This window comes from Heloderma suspectum, chromosome 2 (assembly GCF_057233095.1).
Source record: "Heloderma suspectum isolate Gila_16-S chromosome 2, 16-S_ref, whole genome shotgun sequence".
NCBI classification, from domain to species: Eukaryota; Metazoa; Chordata; class Lepidosauria; order Squamata; family Helodermatidae; genus Heloderma; species Heloderma suspectum.
In genome coordinates this window covers 14,373,006-14,394,687 of record NC_139459.1, presented here as the reverse complement: position 1 = coordinate 14,394,687, position 21,682 = coordinate 14,373,006, and the positions used below count along the sequence as shown (strand labels likewise).

The 21,682-nt window shown below is 45.9% G+C and overlaps 1 protein-coding gene across 1 annotated transcript in view; it reads left to right on the top strand.

Annotated features, from left to right (window-relative positions):
* The window catches only part of LOXHD1 (lipoxygenase homology PLAT domains 1), a 260,472-nt gene that overhangs the window by 118,882 nt on the left and 119,908 nt on the right, over positions 1 to 21,682 (top strand). Inside the window, exons 19-23 of the mRNA XM_084829637.1 lie at positions 2,639 to 2,799; positions 5,136 to 5,439; positions 6,265 to 6,416; positions 9,214 to 9,347; positions 16,324 to 16,469. Coding sequence (XP_084685763.1) covers positions 2,639 to 2,799; positions 5,136 to 5,439; positions 6,265 to 6,416; positions 9,214 to 9,347; positions 16,324 to 16,469 — 897 coding nt within the window. The remainder of the gene's footprint in view (positions 1 to 2,638; positions 2,800 to 5,135; positions 5,440 to 6,264; positions 6,417 to 9,213; positions 9,348 to 16,323; positions 16,470 to 21,682) is intronic.

Here is a 21,682-nt window from a genome sequence, read left to right as displayed (position 1 = left end):
GCCCAGAGGTGCCGCCACCTGATCTCTGGATATCCTGCTGAGTCCTCTTCAGGCTTTACAGGCTTCATCAGACCTTGCCCGCGCAACAATCAGGGCCAGGAACTTGTTTTTTTCCCTAATAAAGACTATCCTCTGTAAAACAACAACAACAACAACAACACATGGCCACCAGTAGTAGTAGCAGTACTTGGGGCAGCAGCGAATTATCAGGAAGCAAAATGAACTAGTCCTAATGGAGCACACTAGTGAAGTGTAGAACCCAGGGGCCATGAAAAGCTTCTCATATAAAGGAAAGATCCAGTCAAATTGAAGGGAGCAATTTGTCAGCCAAAATGTGTTCTGTGCTCTGCAACGCATCCCATTTCTTTCCATGCTTTCCCACTACATGCTTGCTGCCTGGCCCTGGCCCTTGAAAGGGCGCCATTGGGACATTCTCATGGACCGCCTGGCTGGCTGCTCTTTCTGCAAAGATGCCTTGAAACACGGCTCACCTCCAGCTCACTTGGGAGGAGGCTAGGGCTGGTTTGGGTGGTATGGACATAGGGCGTGATGTAAGGGAAAGCTCAGAGAATGGCTGGCAGAATAATGAAGAGGCTGATGCCTGTTCAGCAGGATGTGATCTTTGCAAATCATTCCAAAGATGCCAGGAGTCTTTGCTGTTCACTCCCCGTGAAACAATTGCTCTGTGCCTTCTTAATGCTCCATTGTCTCTCTGGCCACCCATCCCACCCAGCATCCTAACTGGGAAGGTTTCCAGTTGTCTAGGTTTTGCATTTGTCCCCCAGAGGAAGGCACCCTAGCTCAGTGGCAGAGCCGAAGGTCCTGGGGTCAATCCCTGGCATCTCTAATTAAAATGAACAGGTGGGAGGGGACAGGAAAGATTTTTGTCTAAGACTCTGGGGAGCCATTGACAGTTGGGGCTTCTTCACATGGAGCTTTTATCCTGCTGTTGAGACTGGTTACTCACAGAAGTTTGCATGCCCTTTAGATGATGTCGTCAACCTCCAGGGCATCTCCCACACTAAATGACCATAATGAGATAATGAGCTATCAAATTATCGTGCTGGAGTTCTGCTTCTGTTCCCTCTGTAAAAAGAGGAAAAGCCACAATAAGGGGATCTAGGCCACAGTGCCATCTAGTGGCTGTATAATGAAACATATGGAAAACTCAGGGGCAATCTACATTACAACTTTAAACTGATTTCAAACCGGTTTATCTAAAGGGATCCTGCAGTTTCATGAGGGTACTGAGAATTCTTTGCTAGAGACCCCTGTCCCCTGCCCAAGCGGCCCCTCTTTCTAGAGCTACAATTCTCAGAATTCCTGTATTTGGTAGCCATAATCGCTAAAAACAGGTTTGAAACCAGTTTAAAGTTGTAATGTAGATTGCCCCTCAAAGAAGGGAGAAAAGGGGAGGGAAGGAAGCATGTGTAAAGGGAGTCTCTTGTGATCTTGCATTTAAAATGGAAGCAGAAAGCCCCATTTTAAATGCGGGATTTTAGGCTGGTGTAGAGATGCTCTCAGAGTGGACCAGCCTACCTCAAAAGGTGCTCTCCAGATGTGTTGGACTACAACTCTCACGAGAGGACAACACATCTGGATGGCACCAAGTTTGGGGAAAGCTGGAGTAGAAAGAACTGTGCTAGGTAGACAAATAGTCAATAGACTGTCCTGTATAAGGCAGCGGCCTATATTGGCTTTGAGTAAATTAGGAAAGTAGGGATGTCGGAGAATTTCTCCATGAATCTCCGGGAGGCCGAATGCCAATGCATTTGGCCCCCCGAAATTGGTGGAGAAACGGTCCGCCCCCCCGCCCCCCCCAGAATGGGACTTACCTTTGCCGAATGTCCCTGGCGCTGGTAGCTCCCGGCGGCAGGGCGGCGGCGGGGCGGCGGCGGGGTGGCGGCGGCGGCCGGTCTTCCAACCGGCTGCCACCGCTGCCATTTCCCAGTAAAAAAAAAAACACACACACAAGCAAACGTGATAGGCTACGTAAAGATTTACGTAGCCTATCACGGCTAGATTTTCAAAAACCACCGTGATAGGCTACGTAAATCCTTACGTAGCCTATCACGGCTGACTTTGGGGGGGGGGAAAAGCACATACGCAAATGGCGGCGCCCATGGGCGCCGCCATTTGCGTACGTGCTTTTTTTTCCCCCCAAAGTCAGCCGTGATAGGCTATGTAAGGATTTACGTAGCCTATCACGGCTGACTGCAGGGATGCAAACGGCGGTGGCTACAGCCACCGCCATTTGCGTCCTGGCCGGCCAGGAGGATTCGCGGCCAGAGGGATGGGGCGCCTCCCCCCCGGCCAGAATTTCGGCCGGAGGGACGGGGCGCCTCCCCCCGGCCAGAATTTCGGCGGGGAGGAATGGAGCGCCTCCCCCCCACCGCGAAGCAAGCTGCGGGACCAGGTAAGTGACTTTCGTCCATCCCTATAAGGAGAGTTGAGTATTTTACCTGAATGTGCACGAGAATATAATGGAAGGGTGGTACAATAGAACACATAAATGGTCTGATATTGTTCCAACTGTAGGATTTGGGATCTCTGGTTCTGGGATTTTGTAAGAGCCTGAGAACAATCTTAGTACCTGCAGTAGCCTTCATTCCTCCCGCACCTTCTGCTTTGTATGCAGTGATAAATTATGAGGTGTGTGTCGTGACCGGTGATGTGCGGAATGCAGGCACCAACGCCAACGTCTTCATGCAGATTTATGGTGAGCTGGGCAAAACAGAGGTGCTGATTCTGAAGAACAGGTCAAACAACTACGAGAGAGGAGCATCAGAAACCTTCAAGGTATGCTGAGCCACAGAAGGAGTCTACCTAGATCTCTTGGGGCTAGCCTTCCCCCCTCCCCCAGCAAAGATGCCATTGAAGTAGATTTTGGATCTTTGCAAGGCTTGGGCATTAGGTGAGACTTCTTCAGATTCTGGTTCTCTGATGCTGTGTCTACACAACACAGCTAAACCATTGTCAGGCCCGTAATAACTCCCAAGCCTGAGAGCTAGAAATAAGGTTCTCCTAGTGGCCAGAGGTGGAAGCTTCAGGACTTTGCATAGCTCTTGATCCTGCAGAACCAGACTGACTCTTGCAAAATATAAAATGGCAGAACAGATTATGCAAAAAAAAGAAAAGAAAAAACGAGGCAAGGCCTTAGACTGATGCTAAGAACTAGAGATTGTTTAGAAGTTGAACTTTGGGAGGGACAGATCAGTCTGTTTCTACTCTGTGTCTGTTTCACGTGTGTTCAGTCATAAGTCTGCATCACATTTTTTGTGATTTATTTAAAATAACTGCATGAAAATTCATATTTCCCCCTAAAATATGCCTTTTTGTACACATCTTCCTGTAAAATATGCCTTGTACACATCTTCCCCTAAAGTATGCCTTTTTGTATGCATCTTCCCCTAAAATATGTCTTTTTGTACGCAATTTTTGAGCCTATATCATGACGTTTGGACAAGTGCATGATCCGAAAGCTAAGTGCATTCTAATTAGTGTGGGAAGTGCAGACCAAATGAAACTCTCCAGTATCCCTAGCTGAACATGCATTTTGACTGATCATCTCCTTCAGGACCAGCAAGTCTTATGCAATCACCCAAAGTGACCTAAAATTACACACACACACACACACACATACATTAAATCCCCTGAGTATGTGCAGTTTCACTGTTTAAACTCACCTAAATCATAGCAAAATCATGACTACAGGGATTAATGGAATATGCTTGTGCTGGCGTGATGCTAAACACATTTACTTGGGAAGAAACACCATTTTGTTATAGAAAAAGACAATAGATTTTAAAAGATAATAGAAGGAACAACGATAAAATGAGCAACTGTAACCATGTAAATGCCCTGCCTGATGGCTACCCCATGACTATAAAATAATTTTTAAATAAAAAGAAAGGAAACTGTAGCAAGCGCAAGAGCTGAAGCTGGGCCTGTTTGTTGTTGCCTCATAGAATCATAGAATAGTAGGGTTGGAAGGGGCCTACAACGCCATCGAGTCCAACCCCCTGCTCAATGCAGGAATCCAGGTCAGAGCATCCCTGACAGATGGCTGTCCAGCCTCGTCTTGAATGCCTTCAGTGTGGGAGAGCCCACCACCTCCCTAGGTCATTGGTTCCATTGTCGTATTGCTCTAACAGTCAGGAAGTTTTCCTAATGTCCAGCCGGAATCTGGCTTCCTGTAACTTGAGCCCATTACTACGTTTCCTGCATTCTGGGATAATCGAGAAGAGATCCTATCCTTCCTCTCTGTGACAACCTTTCAAGTACTTGAAGAGTGCTATCATATCTCCCCTCAGTCTTGTCTTCTCAAGCCTAAACATGCCCAGTTCTTTCAGTCTCTCCTCATAGGGTTTTGTTTCCAGTCCCCTGATCATCTTCATTGCCCTCCTCTGAACCCTCTCCAGTTTGTCTGCATCCTGCAAAGTGTGGAGCCCAGAATTGGACACAGTACTCCAGATGAGGCCTAACCAGTGCTGAGTAGAGGGGAACTAGTACTTCCCGGGATTTGGAAGCTATGCTTCTATTAATGCAGCCCAAAAGAGCATTGGCCTTTTTTGCAGCCACATCACATTGTTGGCTCATATTTAGCTTGTGATCGAAAACAATTCCAAGATCCTTCTTGCTTGTAGCGTTGTTAAGCCACGTGGCCCCCATCACGTATCCCCCATCTTGTCTCCATTGCTTGCTACTGTTAAGGGCGCCATCCTATGCATGTTTAGACAGAAAAAACTACTACAACTCCCTGCATGACCCACCCAGCAATGCCCTTAGTGGTCATTTGTGGGGACCTTGAGCTGTAGGGCCCTGGATTTCGACCCCAAGACCCTGTCAGCTATACCACTGACAGGTACATTCAATCTGGTGAAGTGTGTTGGCTAACCATGTGACCCAAGAAGGCCTTGGTTCACATCTTGCCTGAGCCACAGGCTCAACAGGTGACCATAGGTAAGCCACAGTCTCTCAACTTCAGCCCGCTGATTTCCGAGATGGGAATAAAAATGCTGATCCACTTTAGAGGGTTGTTGTCAGGTGTCTTGAAATACTGTACACGTAAGGCTGTCAAAACCGTTAGAATGCTATGGAATGGCTAAGTCTGATTATTAATGGCAATATTAAAGATAGAAGCTCAAGAGGTTGGCAAAGTCTACAAGATCCGCATCGGTCATGATGGGGCAGGCATTGGGGATGGCTGGTTCTTGGAAAGCGTCACAGTTAAGAAGATGGCTATGAAGACAAAGGAGATGGAAAAGAAGAAGAGGAAGAAGAAGAAGAAATCCACTGAAGAGGAGGAAGAGGAGGAGCCTAATGAGCCAGGCGTCATGGAAGTTTATAATTTTACACCCTGTCGCTGGCTGGCGAGTGATGAAGAGGACAAGGAACTGGTGGTGGAGCTGATACCGGAGGATGGATCTGAACTTGAAGGTGAAGTAGGCTTGTATGCTTCCGAGGGTGTTCCATTATATCTAGCAGGGGTGCAGAACCTAAGGCCCATGGGCTAAATCTGGCCTGCCTTCTGGGGTTCCCTAGAAGGCCCCACCCCCATCCACTGGCCCCACCCCCTTTCCCTGACTTCTGATCGCTTGGTGCTTTCCCAGCTTTGGAGCATCCCCAACACCATTTCAAAAGGTTGAAATTGGGGATGTACAGACTGTGTAAAATCCACTCTGTCTGTGTTTATTGGTTTCTCAGGCACCTCTGATTCCATTGTCTGCTCATGGACGGATTTGAATTTTTTTCCTGTTACTGCCCTCTTCCTCCGGGTTCAACTGTCCCAGTCTCCCAGGGGGAGAGGGCAAGGCTGCTGTCCCTTCTCCTCTCTCTGGTTGCTGCCCCCATGCTTGTAAATGCCAGGTGAACAGGCAGCAAGGGCAAGGAGGATGAAGAAGGGTCAGGAGCAGTGGGCCCCTGCTGAGGTGTGGCCTTGGCAGGTGCCCAAGAATGCCAGTGCATGACATCGGCCCTATTTTGAGCAGAAAAGGTGCAGGAAGGGAAAGATTTGTGGACTGGCCCTTGTTCATCTCCCTTTCTTCCCCTCAGACACAGCCTGCTTTGGGTTAAAACATTTTTAAAATAGTAAATAATCATGGAACTCCACTCAGCATGGAGCTCGAGCCTAAGAAGGACCTATTTAGATTGGTCACCATGTTGCCAGACATTAATGATGTGAAAGAACACAAGGAACCAGGTTGGCAACAAAGAGGGTTTGAAGAATATCCAGTTTAAAGGCTTATGGCTTCCTTTTCCCAGCAAACTCCTATGAAGTTCACGTCATCACTGGGACTGTGTGGGGAGCCGGGACTGATGCTAATGTTTACTTGAGCATCTATGGTGAAAGAGGAGACACTGGGGAGCGACACTTGAAGCGCTCGGATCACCTAAACAAATTTGAGAAGAACCAGGTAAGAACCTAAGAATTGCTCAGTGGTTGAATGCAGACCAAACATCCAGCTTGTCCAGCACACTGAAAAGAGCCAAGAGACACTGCACATCACCGAAATACAGGCCTAGATAGCATAAGCATTCCAGGTTTCTAGCTGCTACGAATTTGGGCAAGCAGCGTTCCCAGTGGGAGCTTTCCCACAGATGCAAAAAGCAGCTTTGGAGGAGCAATTTTTGTCAAGGCTGCATTCGTGGAGGAAAGGGTAAAACTCCCCCTCCCCACTTCCTGCAATCCTGATAATTATCAGCCCCCCCACTTCCTATTTGCATTTTTAAAATGTGCGTGTTAAAACACACAGATGCACTCAACATCTCATCTAGTTTGACCCTTTCATAGAATCATAGAATAGTAGGGTTGGAAGGGGCCTACAAGACCATTTGACAAATTTCATTAGACTGTTGAACAGAGTTGGGGCAACAGAGTTGACTAAATCCACGAAACTGTCCTAAACTGAGTTGGACCATTGGTCAATCTAGTTTTGGGGGTCTCCAACATGGTGCCCATGAGCAACAATGTACCCACAGACACGTCTCTTGGTGCTCACCTCACTCTCTGCCCCTCCTGGATTTTCCTTGATTTCTTAAGACTTTGTGTAATTAATTCTTCTTCTTTTTTTACCTGGGAGACAGGAATGCTACTAAGTGAGGTGCTACTACCCTCTGGTGCCATCTTTATTTGGGTTCAAAAGAGTGGTTTAGTATTTTGGAACTCAGAACCCCACCTCTGCCTTGTACTTAGGTTCATGGGCAAGTTAGTTTTCCTTTAGTCTCACCATTTTGCCTTCTGGGAAATGAGTGTTTTGTGACCAGCCAGGACCATCATGGCAACCATTTTATGAATGAGCAGTCCCACTGGCAGCCATTTTGTGGGAGTGCCCATGACTCTTCCTCAAAATTCCAAATGTGCCCATCAATCCCAAATATTTGGAAACCCCTGGTTTAGCCCACTATATGCTACTCTGACTGGCAGCAGCTCTTCAAGGCCTCCAGAAGGGTCTTTCCAAGGCCAGCTACCTATGGTGCTTTTAGATGGAAATGCCAGAGATTGAACATGAGACCTCTATGATCTCAGAGCTTTGCCTTACCCCAAACTATTTTTCAGGATGAGTTATTTAACAGAAAGCAAACAAAAACAACTCAGATATAAGATAATCTGTGTAGTGTAGTGTAGTGTAGTGGTTAGCATGCTGGACTGGGACTCAGGAGATCCGGGTTCTAGTCCCCCCTCAGCCATGAAGCTCACTGGGTGTCTTTGGGCCAGTCACTTGACTCTCAGCCTAACCTACCTCACAGGGTTGTTGTTGTGAGGATAAAATGGAGAGGAGGAGGATCATGTAAGCCACCTTGGGTTCCTTGCAGGAGGGGAAAAAGGCAGGATATAAATGTAAGAAATAAAATAAAAATGTAAGTTTTCTTCAGATAGTGTACGCAGAGGTACTCAACATGTGGCAGGCCACAGCAACTAAAGAGAAGCTGAAAAGGTAAACCCAGGTAATCAAAGAAGGGAGATACGCATGCTCTCTCTCTCTCTCTCTCTCTCTCTCTCTCTCACACACACACACACACACACACACACACACACAGTAAATTAAAAAAAAAATTATTTTAATAGAAACTACCAGGGCCAGCCCAAAACATGTCACAGAGAGGAAGGCCAGGATCTCTTCTCGATCATCCCAGACTGCAGGACATGGAATAATGGGCACAAGTTACAGGAAGTCAGATTCTGGCTGAACAGCAGGAAAAACGTCCTGACTGTCAGACCAATACAACAGTGGAACCAAATCCATAGGGAGGTGGTGGGCTCTCCCACACTGGAGGCCTTCAAGATGAGGCTGGACAGCCATCTGTCAGGAATGCTCTGACTTGGATTCCTGCATTGAGCAGGGGGTTGGACTCCATGGTCTTATAGGCCCCTTCCAACCCCAATCATAGATTCTATGATTCTACAATTCTACGTTGTGGCAAAGGACAAGATGGTGCCAACCTCCCCCTGTCTCCGATTCATGTACAGAAGCCAACTGGACTGACAGTTGAATCTTTCCTCAACACCTAAGACCTGCACCCCCTAAGCAGCAGACTAGCTTAGGGGGTGTAGGACAGGCTGTGTGCGCACACACAGCTTTGTGCCACAACACCTTGGACTGCACTGCACCCTGCATCATCTGCCACCTGACGGGGCTGCCTCACGCTGCCTTATGGTAGGGCTGACCCTGGAACGTCCCCAGCCCCATCAGGTTTCTTTTCAGTGCTGATTTTCACTGGAGGACTGTCTTTAAGAACAAAACTATAGTAATTGTTAAAAAGTTAACATGGTTCCAATATTTTATGTATGCAAAGGTTTCTACAAGTATGTGCAGGAAAATAGAAAGTATGTATGAATGTATATAATATATCTTCTCCGTTAGAAGTAAAATCAGATATTATATATTGAAAATAAAATGGCACACAATCCGTGAATATTTTGGCATTTGTCTAAATATTCAGAGACTATCCAGTGAATATTCAATATCAAAATTCATGGATGGGAATTTTAAAGAGAACACGAGGAGCAAATTGTTTCACCTCTAATGCTGAACTGACAAATATTAAGGCTACAATCCTATAGCGATATATCAAGGACTAAATCTCATTGAATTCAATGGGACATACTCCTGAGTAGACATGGATTGCCTTGTGCAGCACATTTAAAATGGGATAATGCTCAGTTCAAGGCACAATTGGAAACATAGAGGATTCAAACATGCTGTTTTGTAGGTGGATATTTTCACTGTCCAAGCCATCAACCTGAGAGAGCTAAAGAAGCTGCGTATCCGGCATGACAACTCTGGAAGCAATCCAGCTTGGTTCTTGGAGAGGATAGAGATTATTGACACAAAGGAGGAAACCACGTAAGCAGAGAGCTTACCACTCTCAGCTAATGCAACATTTAGGGTTCTGGCCAAATCAGTCGCAGCCCAAGTGAAATGCAATTTGAGGAAATTAATTAGCTCTTTCACTTGTTGACATGACTAAAATACCCAAGGGTGGAACCACACAAGGAAAGCACAAAGCTTTTCTGGTTTGTTTTTTTTAAAGAATGGGAGAGTTTATGTAGGGTAAACACTAGGCAGAACATCCTGAAAGAGCAGTTCAGCAATGAAATCACACTTTGCTTGCTTGTGTATTGCTATCCTTGGGTATTTTACAGTAGACCTATGCATGTCTACTCAGAAGTAAGCCCCGCTGTTTTCCATAGAGCTTACTTCCAGGTAGGTGTGTATAAGATTACAGCCTCAGTGTATAGGATGAGCAAAGCCAGCAATTTTAGATGGTGCGCTAAGTAAATCTGTCAATTAGAGGACAGGTCAGGAGTATTAGCTACTGGTTTGAAGGAATGGAATCGTCGGCGTAGAGTGCCTTTTCAGGTGGTAGAAAATCTTCTCCCTCTGGTGGTAGGTTGTGCCCTGAATGGCTAAATACAGTATTTTCCAAAGCACATTAAAACAACAGCAGCAGCAACAACAAAACAGCTGTGTTGGTCCACCTAGCACACCACCTAAAATTGATCTCCACCTTCGGTAATATAAGGACTGTCATGTTTCTCTGCAGTTTTGCTCTGTGCTGACTCAGGGCCCTGTGTGTGTCAGAAGACTCTGTCAGGAGGGTCAAGTTGGACGAGCTTTCAGCAGCTCGGCCCCCAGGACTCTGGCTTGCTAACCCACGAGCTGCCATGACCCAATGTGTATGAGTTGGGTAAGGATTTCTGGTCCCCCTCACCCTCTAAAATCGCCACTTAGATGCAAATGTAATTTGTGTAATTTGTGCGTATTTCGTCTGTAATTTCTATGTTTTGTGCACGAAGCAATTGTAAATTGAGGGCACAATTTGCACAAAATTTTCTGTGGCTGAAATTTGTGCAGATCACACAAATTACAGCCAAAATTTGCACAAATTACATAAATTGCAGCCATAATTTGCATAAATGGCAATTTGGGGGGGGATGAGAAATTTCCCAAATTTGGGGGGAAAGCCCATGGCTCAGCTCTCTAATGCAAGCTGAGGTGGGTGCTCTGGGGAAATCCGTTGAGTCCCCAAATTTCTCTGCAACGGCTATCCCAAAAACACAGATCAAAGTTACAGCCAGCCTTTGTGTTTTCAGAAATAGAGATTAGCCATTACTTCTCTCTTCCAAAATGCATTGTTGGTAGAATCAGATACCAGCATCAGACTGCAAATCTCCATTTTGAGACTGGGTCTATCTAAACAGCCCCCTTCATGGATCACTGCCTTGTTGTGGTGAAGGGGCTTGCGTAACTCAGTGAAGCCATAAGCTATGCTGTGCAGAGCCACCCAAGACGGACAGGTCATGGCAGAGAGTTCTGACAAAATGTGGTCCACTGGAGAAGGAAATGGCAACCCACTCCAGTATTCTTGCGAAGAAAACCCCATGGAACATATCACAAGGCTAAAAGAGATGACACCGGAAGATGAGCCCCTCAGGTCGGAAGGTGTCCAATATACTACTGGGGAAGAGCAGAGGGTATTTCCAAGTAGTGCCAGAAAGAGTGAAGCGGCTGGGCCAAAGCCGAAAGGACACTCAGCTGTGGATGTGTCTGGTGGTGAAAAGAAAATCCGATGCTGTAAAGAACAATATTGTTTATGTTTAGGAACCTGGAATGTCAGATCAATGAATCAAGGTAAGCTGGAGGTGGTCAAACATGAGATGGCAAGACTGAACATCGACATCTTGGGAATCAGCGAACTCAAATGGACAGGCATGGGCGAATTTAATTCAGGTGACCATCATATCTACTACTGTGGGCAAGAATCCCTTAGAAGAAATGGAGTAGCACTCATAGTCAACAAAAGGGTGGGAAAAGCAGTACTGGGGTACAATCTTAAAAATGATAGAATGATCTCAGTACGAATCCAAGGCAAACCATTCAACGTCACAGTAATTCAAGTCTATGCCCCAACCACTGATGCCGAAGAAGCTGAGTGGCAAGAGTGTTAGGAGCTGGGAGATCTGGGTTCTAGTCCCCACTCGGCCATGAAAGCTCACTGGGTGACTTTGGGCCAGTCACAGACTCTCAGCCCAACCCACCTCACAGGGTTGTTGTTGTGAGGATAAAATGGAGAGGAGGAGGATAATGTAAGCCGCCTTGGGTTCCTTGCGAGAGGAAGAAAGGCAGGGTATAAATGCAATAAATAAATAAATAAATAAGACCTGCAACAACTTCTAGAACTAACACCAAAAAAAGGTGTCCTCTTCATCATAGGGGATTGGAATGCTAAAGTAGAAAGTCAAGAAATCACCGGGATAACAGGCAGGCATGGCCTTGGTGTACAAAATGAAGCAGGACAAAGGCTAATAGAGTTTTGCCAAGAGAACACGCTGATCATAGCAAACACTCTTTTCCAACAGCACAAGAGGCGACTCTACACATGGACATCATCAGATGGTCAATATCGAAATCAGATTGATTATGTCCTTTGCAGCCAAAGATGGAGAACCTCTATACAGTCAGTAAAAACAAGACCTGGAGCTGACTGTGCATCAGATCATGAGCTGCTTCTTGCAAAATTTCGGCTTAAATTGAAGAACGTAGGGAAAACCACTAAACCATTCAGGTATGACCGAAATCATATCCTTTATGAATATACAGTGGAGCTGAGGAATAGATTTCAGGGATTAGACCTGATAGACAGAGTGCCTGGGGAACTATGGACGGAGGTCTGTAACATTGTTCAGGAGGCAGCAACGAAATCCATCCCAAAGAAAAAGACATGCAAGAAAGCCAAGTGGCTGTCTGATGAGGCTTTACAAGTAGCTGAGGAAAGAAGGGAAGCGAAAAGCAAGGGAGAAAGGGGAAGATATATCCAACAGAATGTAGAGTTCCAGAGAATAGCAAGGAGAGACAAGAAGGCCTTCTTAAATGAACAATGCAAAGAAATCGAGGAAAACAATACAATGGGAAAGACTAGAGATCTCTTCAAGAAAATTGGAGACCTCAAGGGAACGTTTTGTGCAAAGACGGGCATGATAAAAGATAAAGAAGGCAGGGACCTAACAGAAGCAGATAAGATTAAGAAGAGGTGGAAAGAATACACAGAACTATACAGGAAAGATCTGAATGTCCCTGATAGCCATGATAGTGCAGTCACTGAACTTGAGCCGGACATCCTCGAGAGTGAAGTCAAGTGGGCCTTAGGAAGCATTAGTAACAACAAAGCTAGCGGAGATGACAGTATTCCAGCTGAGCTATTTAAAATCCTAAAAGATGATGCTGTTAAAGTGCTGTACTCAATATGCCAACAAATTTGGAACACTCAACAGTGGCCGCAAGATTGGAAAAGGTCAGTTTACATTCCAATTCCAAAGAAGGGCAATGCCAAAGAGTGTTCAAACTACCGTACAATTGCGCTCATTTCACATGCCAGCAAGGTGATGCTCAAAATCCTACAAGCTAGGCTTCAGCAGTATGCGAACCGAGAACTACCGGAAGTACAAGCTGTGTTTCGAAGAGGCAGAGGAACTAGAGATCAAATCACCAACTTTTGCTGGATCATGGAGAAAGCAAGAGAATTCCAGAAAAACGTCTATTTCTGCTTCATTGACTACGCTAAAGCCTTTGATTGTGTGGATCACAACAAACTGTGGCAAATTCTTAAAGTGATGGGAGTACCAGACCACCTTACCTGTCTCCTGAGAAACCTGTACGAGGGTCAAGAAGCAACAGTAAGAACCAGAGATGGAACAACCAATTGGTTCAAAATTGGGAAAGGAGTACAACAAGGCTGCATATTGTCACCCTGCTTATTTAACTGAGATGCAGAGTACATCATGAGAAACGCCGGGTTGGATGAATCAGAGGTCGGAATTAAGATTGCCGGGAGAATTATCAACAACCTCCGATATGCAGACGGTACCACCCTAATGGCAGAAAGTGAAGAGGATCTAAAGAGCCTCTTGTTGAGGGTGAAAGACGAGAGTGCAAAAGCTGGTTTGAAACTCAACATTAAAAAAATGAAGATCATGGCATCTGGCCCCATCACTTGCTGGCATATAGAAGGGGAAGAAATGGAAGCTGTGACAGATTTTATTTTCTTGGGCTCCAAGATCACCACAGACGGTGACTGTAGCCATGAAATTAAAAGATGCTTGCTCCTGGGGAGGAAAGCTATGGCAAACCTAGACAGCATAGTAAGAAGCAGAGACATCACCTTGCTGACAAAGGTCCGTCTAATCAAAGCTATGGTTTTCCCAGTAGTAATGTATGGCTGTGAGAGCTGGACTATAAGGAAGGCTGAGCGCCGAAGAATTGATGCTTTCGAACTGTGGTGCTGGAGAAGACTCTTACGAGTCCTCTGGACTGCAAGGAGGTCAAATCAGTCCATCCTCCAGGAAATCAACCCTGAGTGCTCATTGGAAGGACAGATACTGAAGCTGAAGCTCAAATATTTTGGCCACCTAACGCGAAGAGAAAACTCTCTGGAAAAGACCCTGATGCTGGGAAAGACTGAAGGCAAAAGGAGAAGGGGACTGCAGAGGATGAGATGGCTAGATAGCATCACGGATGCAATGAATATGAACTTGAGCACGCTCCGGGAGAGAGCGCAGGACAGGAAGGCCTGGCGTGCTATGGTCCATGGGGTCACGAAGAGTCGGACATGACTGAACGACTGAACAACTGAACAACTATCTAAACAGCAGACCTCACAGCTACAACACCTGGCCAAATTTTTGGACTTTTGTTTTTCTTCCCCCATCCCCTGCTTTTGTATACCACCTAGCCTGAGGAAGAGTTCTGGAGAACTTGAAGGCTTGCACATTTCTGTGGAATTTTGGCTGGTCCTAAGAAAGGTATTGCCAAACTGTGGATTTTGGATTTTTTTCCTCATGGGCCAGCATGCCTATCTTTGTTTGTTTTTTAATATTAATTTTATTTCATTTATTCTAAGATAGTTGTTATGATAAACAACAAAGATTATACTGCTAGGATTTCCTGGATGCCCAAGATAATTCTGTCGTAGGCAGACAGTTGGACCACATCTGCCGTTTTGGTCCATTATGGTTCTTGTACTGTAAGCCTATTTACAGGATGGAGTGGGTGGACATGAGAAGCAAAATTTAGAAGAAAGGAGCCTCCAATCTTTCCCTTATTTCCAGACTCTTCTGACGCTACACATTCTTTTGTTTGGCCTACTCTCCAATACTGTTGAGTGTGTTTTGGCCTAATTCAGCATGTAACTCCTTTGCTGAGGGCTGCCTATTCACTACCAGGCCAGGTTTAAGGTATTAGTACTAGGGATGGGTGGATTCCCTACCTGCTTGTAGGGAATCCGCCCGAGTGCGGGGAGGCGATCCATTCCTCCCCCTGGAATCCTGACCAGGCAGCTCCACTCCATGGTGATTCTGTGGAGCTGCCAGCTAGCTCCCAAGTGCCAGCAGTACGGCCACCATTGCTGTATCGCTGGCTGAGGGGGGCTGTCTCCAGACGCAAATGACGTCCACTACGCATTTGCGGCCATAAAGGTCTTAGTTTAAGGTAAATGCAGCCGTAAATGGCTGCATTTAGCTTAAACTAAGACCTTTACAGCTGCAAATGGCGTAGTGGACCCCATTTGCATCCCTGTTTTTTCACGTGATAGGCTATGCAAATATTTACGTAGCCTATCGCGTGAAAAAGCAGGGACACAAATGGCGTAGTGGACCCCATTTGCATCCCTGTTTTTTCACGCCATAGGCTACATAAATATTTGCGTAGCCTATCATCTGAAAATTCTAAATTAGGTCCACTACGCGATTTGCGTCCCTGCTTTTTCACGCGATAGGCTATGCAAATATTTGCATAGCCTATCACATGAAAAAACAGGGACACAAATGGTGTCCAGTACGCCATTTGCGGCTGTAAAGGTCTTAGTTTAAGCTAAATGCAGCCATTTATGGCTGCATTTACCTTAATCTAAGACCTTTACAGCCGCAAATGGCGTACTGGACGCCATTTGCGTCTGGAGACAGTCCCCCTCAGCCAGTGATACGGCAATGGCAGCCGTATCACTGGCGCTCCGGAGCCAGCCGGCAGCTCCGCAGGATCGCTGCCTGCAAGGAGGATCCAGCTCCTGAGGATTCTGGAGGGAGGTGGAGGTACGTGCTGCATTCCACCATGGACTCTGGGGGGCCAGATTCTTTAGAGTCCAGCCTCACTGGGGTCTGTGGCGGAATTCTCCGCCATCCCTAATTAGTACTAGTGTACAAAGCCCTAAACAGCTTGGGACTAGGATACCTGAGAGAGTGCCTTCTTCTTTACCAACTTGCCCCTTCACTGAGGTCATCAGAGGGCATGTCCCTGGTGGTTCCACATGGACCCATGGCTTGGCTGGAGTCCACCAGGAAAAGAGCCTTCAATGTGGTGGCCCCCTTCCTGTGGAACTCCCTGCCTTTGGAAGTCAGGCAGGCACCAATGTTGTGTTGCTTTCGGCACTTCCTGAAGACATTGTTATTTCAAGAGGCCTTCCTTGAGTGACCAGCTGCGGTTTATTACATTCAGAATCTGTTTCTTTTAAAATGTTTTAATTGTTTTAATATGGTGTTTTATTCTTTTATCTTTGTTGTTCACCTCTCCAAAATCTTTTGATGTGGAGCGGTATACAAATATTGTAAAATAAATAAATAAATAAATAAATAATAGTAGGGCCCCCTTTGAGTCAAGCTATGCTGGCTTATTCCTCTCAGAGACAGATTTAGGGTGTAACCCTAGGCATGTTTAGACAGAAAAAAGTCCTACAACTCCCACCATTCCCCAGCCGGCATTGCATAGGTTTGTGCCCTTAAAGTTCTGGAGTTGGCCATGGAGAGAATGCTAAATAGTGTTATTCTTGCAGTTACTATTTTCCATGCCAGAGGTGGTTAGCTATTGAAGAAGATGACGGTCAGATTGCCAGAGAGCTGGTACCAGTGGCTGAGGCATTTGTGAAGAAGGATTCGGACAATGAAGGCTCCCTTGCGACGCTTGGCCTGGAACAGAAAGGTTTGTGGTCAGCCTTTGAAAATCCCTTCCATGTTAATGCTGAAGATGAAACCAAGCACTTTAAATAGCACCAATTCTAAGGGAAGGGCCACAGCTGCTGGTAGTGCGCGTCACAGTTTCATGGCAAGAACTTGTGCAATTTCTCTATCCATTGCGGTTCACCATAAGCAAGTGTAAAGTGATGCACGTTGGGGCAAAAAATCGCAAATATACGCTGATGGGGTCTGAGCCAGCTGTGACTGACCAAGAAAGAGATCTTGGGGGTGTGGTGGACAGCTTGCTGAAAATGCCCACCCGGAGAGCAGCTGCTGTGAAAACGGCCACTTCCATGTAAGGCATAATTAGGAAAGGAATTGAGAATAAAACTGCCAATATCATACTGCCCTTATACAAATCTATGGTGCGACCACACTTGGAATACTGTGTGCAGTTCCACTCAACACCTAAAAGATGATATTGTAGAGTTGGAAGAAGTACAGAAAAAGGCAACTAAAATGATGGCTGGAGCAACTCCCCTATGAGGAAAGATTACAATGTATGGGATTGTTTAGCTTAGAAAAAAAAGTGAGTAAGTGGAGACATGATAGAGGTGTATAAAATTATGCATGGTATTGAGAAAGTACACTGGGAAACATTTTTCTCCCTCTCTCATAATACTAGAACATCCCATGAAACTGTTTGGTGGGAGAGTCAGGACAGATAAAAGGAAGTATTTCTTCTCACAGCACATAGGTAAACAATGGAATTCATGACCACAAGTTATAGTGATGGCCACCAATTTGGATGGCTTTAAAAGGGGATTAGACAAATTCCTGGAGGAGAAGGCTATCAGTGGCTACTCGTCCTGATGGCTATATGCTACCTCCAGTATTTAAGGCAGTATACCTCTGAATGCCAGTTGCTAGGGAACATGAGCAGGATGGTGCTATTGCATTCATGTCCCACTTATGGGTTTCCCCAGCTGGTTGACCACTATGTGAACAGAATGCTGGACTAGATGGACCTTGGTCTCATCCAGCATGGCTGTCCTTATATTCTTATGGGCATTAGAGCAGTGCCATGGGGTGGACCCATGGAAAGGTGGCTCCTATGGTGTATTTAATAGGGACCCAAAAACCTCCTCAATGTGTACTTGGTGCAAACTTGCAAATTCCACACAGATAAAGAGATGGTTCATAGGAAGCTGCCATCTACTTCATCAGACCTCTGGTCCATCTAGGTTTGCACTGCCAACACCAGAAGTTGGCTCTCTAGGTCTTTTGGACTTTAACTCCCAGAAGCCCTTGCCAGCATGGAATGCTGGGAGTTGAGGTCCAAGGTATCTGGAGAGCTACCGTCAGCCCACACCTGCTCTACCCCAGACCTGGGCAACCTGTGGCCTTGTGATGGCATGCAGCTCTCAGGCAACCCCACCCATTCATTGACCATGTTTTCTGCACAGGGCGGCTGTCTTTGGAGAACTAGATAGTATTTATTTATTCCAGATTCCGTCTGAACATCAGGAAAAGAGTCCTAACTGTTAGCAATACGACAGTGGAACCAATGACCTAGGGAGGTGGTGGGCTCTCCCACACTGGAGGCGTTCAAGACGAGGCTGGACAGCCATCTGTCAGGGATGCTCTGACTTGGATTCCTGCATTGAGGCGGGGTTGGACTCGGTGGCCTTGTAGGCCCCTTCCAACCCTACTATTCTATGATTCTATTTATTTATTTATTTATTTATTTCTATACCAGCCAATAGCCGAAGCTCTCTGGGCGGTTCACAACAGTTCACAAGGTAATAAAATACAGCATATAATTTCTGTATATAAAATTTAAAAACTAACAGCTAAAAACAATTTCTATAAAATACTAGACCTGTTAAGACAGCTGACATAAATGGCCCATCGTATGCCATGAAATGCCTGGGAGTAGAGGGCAGTTTTAACCTGCTGCCAAAAAGATGACAGTGTTTGGCACCAGGTTAGATATGCTTTCCAAGTACGGGTGACTAGAATGGCTTCCACATGCACATTATTTTTTCTATTGCAGCCAACTCCTCCTATTCGCCATGCTATTTTTGGAAGGGTAATGGTAGGGATGGCTGAACTTATCGAGGTCCGGCTGTGTGCTGCTTGCTGGACTCCCACTGGCCGGCTGCCCCTGCTCGCTTTGTGCAGCATGTTGTGGGGCAGTCCACGAGCACCTGGCAAGTGGTGCGGGGCCGCACGGTCCCTCTCTGAGCCACCATTTTGTGTAAAAATGGGAGCTCAGCCTTTTTCGTAAAGGCCAGTTTTACAGAAGTGGCAGGCGTGAAGTGGCCATTTATGCAAGATTACAGGTGTAAATGGCCACTTTATGACTGCCATTTGTGTAAAATTGGCCTTTACGAAAGAGGCAAAGCCGCCATTTTGTGGCTTGGCGAAGGAACAGGGGTCCTTGTGCTTGCCCAACTCGGCACGCACCAAGTTGGGCAAGTGTTCGGATCCGTGGACTAGTGTCTGGGTGGCTGAGCCAGTGATTTCTCACTGGGCCTCGAGCCCCAGTCAGATGCCCATGACCTCCCTAGGTAATGGAAGCTGCATCGCGATTTTGGGAAGATCCTGCGAGAGGGAATTAATGTTGTTTCTCCTCACTGAATATCATGTCAAAACACTGCCTGTAACTATGTAATGATTGCTGTACTGCATCAGGGTAACAATCCATCAAGCTCAGTCTTCTGTTGACTTCTGAAATGGCTGCTAGCCAGTGAGTTGCCCAGAAGGGGAGCGTGATGATGACATCATATCCTGTTATATGTCTGTGGAATCTGGAAGCCATAAGTAAACTGTTTCTAAATTCAGTGATTGGACTTCTAGCTCCCATGGCTTGTCATCACCAATAGACTGGTGGGATCCAAAGATCTTCCCTGTATGTGTTGGCATGTCCTTATTTATCTTTCTACCACGGCTCTTGATATCCTCCAGGCCTCACAAGATCCATTGGTTATTAGGACGATGCCACCACCATTCCTCCAACAACACAGCCACCGTATCATTGCAAGAGGTCATCATTTTCACATTCCACTTCCCAGGTGCATCCCCCACTCAACCTGTACTTTTAAAAAGTACAGGTTTACCTTCTGGTGTATTGATTTCAACACATGACCCAAGATGTTGTGTTTCAGAAGAAGAATTGACCATTTCCACTTCTAATTACGCAGATTAAAGACTGTAGCTCAGTGGCAGAGCACATACTTTGCATACAGAATGTCCCAGGTTCAGTCCCCAGAATCTCCAGTTAAAAAAGGTAGCAGTGGGTGGGAAAGTTCTGAGAACATGTAGAACTGCTGCCGGTAAGAGTACAGAATGCTGAGCTCGATTGGCAAATAGTCTGACCTGGTATAAGACAATTTTCTGGGTTCCTATGTAAATAGTAGGTGGCCATGCATGTAAAAAAAAGAAAGAACAGCAAACCAAAAGACACAGCAGGGTAATTTTTTTTATTTAAGAACAGCCAAAATGTCATAAAGCAGTAAGCAAGACAAAGGACAGTTAGAAAGTGCAGCCACTGTGGGGATGGGGGTGGGTGCTTCATGCCCAGTTTTTTATCTTCTCCTCCTCCTCCCTATCATTATATTTTGCTTGAGATCTTTGCTGGAAAAGAATTATGGAGAATTAGAAAGCTTGCTCACTAATCCATGATATTTTAACTGGTCTTAATGAAGGTATTACCCTAGTGTGTCTTTTGGTGCACCTTGAATAATGTCTAACCCAATTCCTACTAAAGATGGGTGAGAAATTCATCACGTTCACATTTTTATCCAAGATTACCCGATTCACACCTCCTGGAATTGATTGCGGACCCAAACACAATTTGGGGCTGGAAATCCATACATTTGTGATGCTTTTCACAAAACAAAAATGTATTAGGAAACACACGCACATATGAAAAATGCACACAAAAATGTATCATTGCATTTTTACAAAACAAAAATGTGTTAGGAAATGTGCACATTTGAAAAATGTACAAAAACATGTTAGGAAATGTGCACATTTGAAAAAATGTGCAGAAAAAGTTGTCATTGCATTTTCACAAAAGAAAAATGTGTTAGGAAATGCTCACATTTGAAAAATGTGCACAACAAATGTGTCATTGCATTACTGTGTACATTTTCAAATGTATGCATTTTTGTATATCTAAGGGCGTGATCTCATTCAGATAGTCACCAGCCACAGAAATCGGAGGCTGCCAACTGTCCTACGCAGGGCAGCTGGAGTGTGGAGGGCATCCTCTCCTCTGCCCGCTGGCTACCCTGCATTTTTGCCTAGATGGGCGATTTTGCCCATCTACGTGCAGCTTTGGGGAGGGGGAGGGAAGCAGCCTGGAGACCTAATAGGAAGCTTCATAAAGAAGCTTCTGTGGTCTCCTCCCCTCCCTGCCTCCAGGACTGCCCCCTTTTCCCCTTCTCCATGCTCTGTTTCCGAGCATAGGGATATAGGCAGTGTGGAGAGAATCACACCAGCTACAAGGACACAGGGGAGTGGGTGAGGAGTGCAGTTTCTGGGAACTCCATAATGCGTGGGTTTGCACATTTTTTTCAAATGTGCTTTACATATACAAAATATGTACATTTGAAAAATGCACACAGAAATGTGCACATTTTGAAAAATGCAGAGGGAAATCTGTATGAATCCCTGTGTGGAAAAAAGGCTTGCAATCCAATGTGGACATGAGTCAGAATGACGTTGGTGGTGGAAAAACAAGAATCCCAATGAGTTCAAACTTGACAGTTTTGCCTATCCTTAATCTCTGCTTCCTATAGTCAAGATGGGTGAACCCTAGGGATGTATGAAAATCACTTACCTTTCGGGGATTATGCTGATGGTGCGGGGGGAGGTGTTCCGTCCCTCCCCCTGGAATCCTCGCCGGGGGGGGAGGCGCTCCGTTCCTCCCCCCCAGAATCCTGGCCGGCTGGCTGTGCTCCTCAGCGATTCTGCGGAGCTGCCGGCCAGCTCCGCCAGCAGCCGGACATCCGGCCGCTGGCTAGCAGGGATGCAAATGGCGGTGGCCGTAGCTACCGCCGTTTGCGTCCCTGCAGTCAGCCATGATAGGCTACATAAATCTTTACGTAGCCTATCACGGCTGATTAAAAAAAAAAAAAAACACGCACGTACGCAAATGGTGGCACCCATGGCCGCCGCCATTTGCGTTCCTTATTTTGGCATGTCTTAGTCTACGTAAACATTTACGTA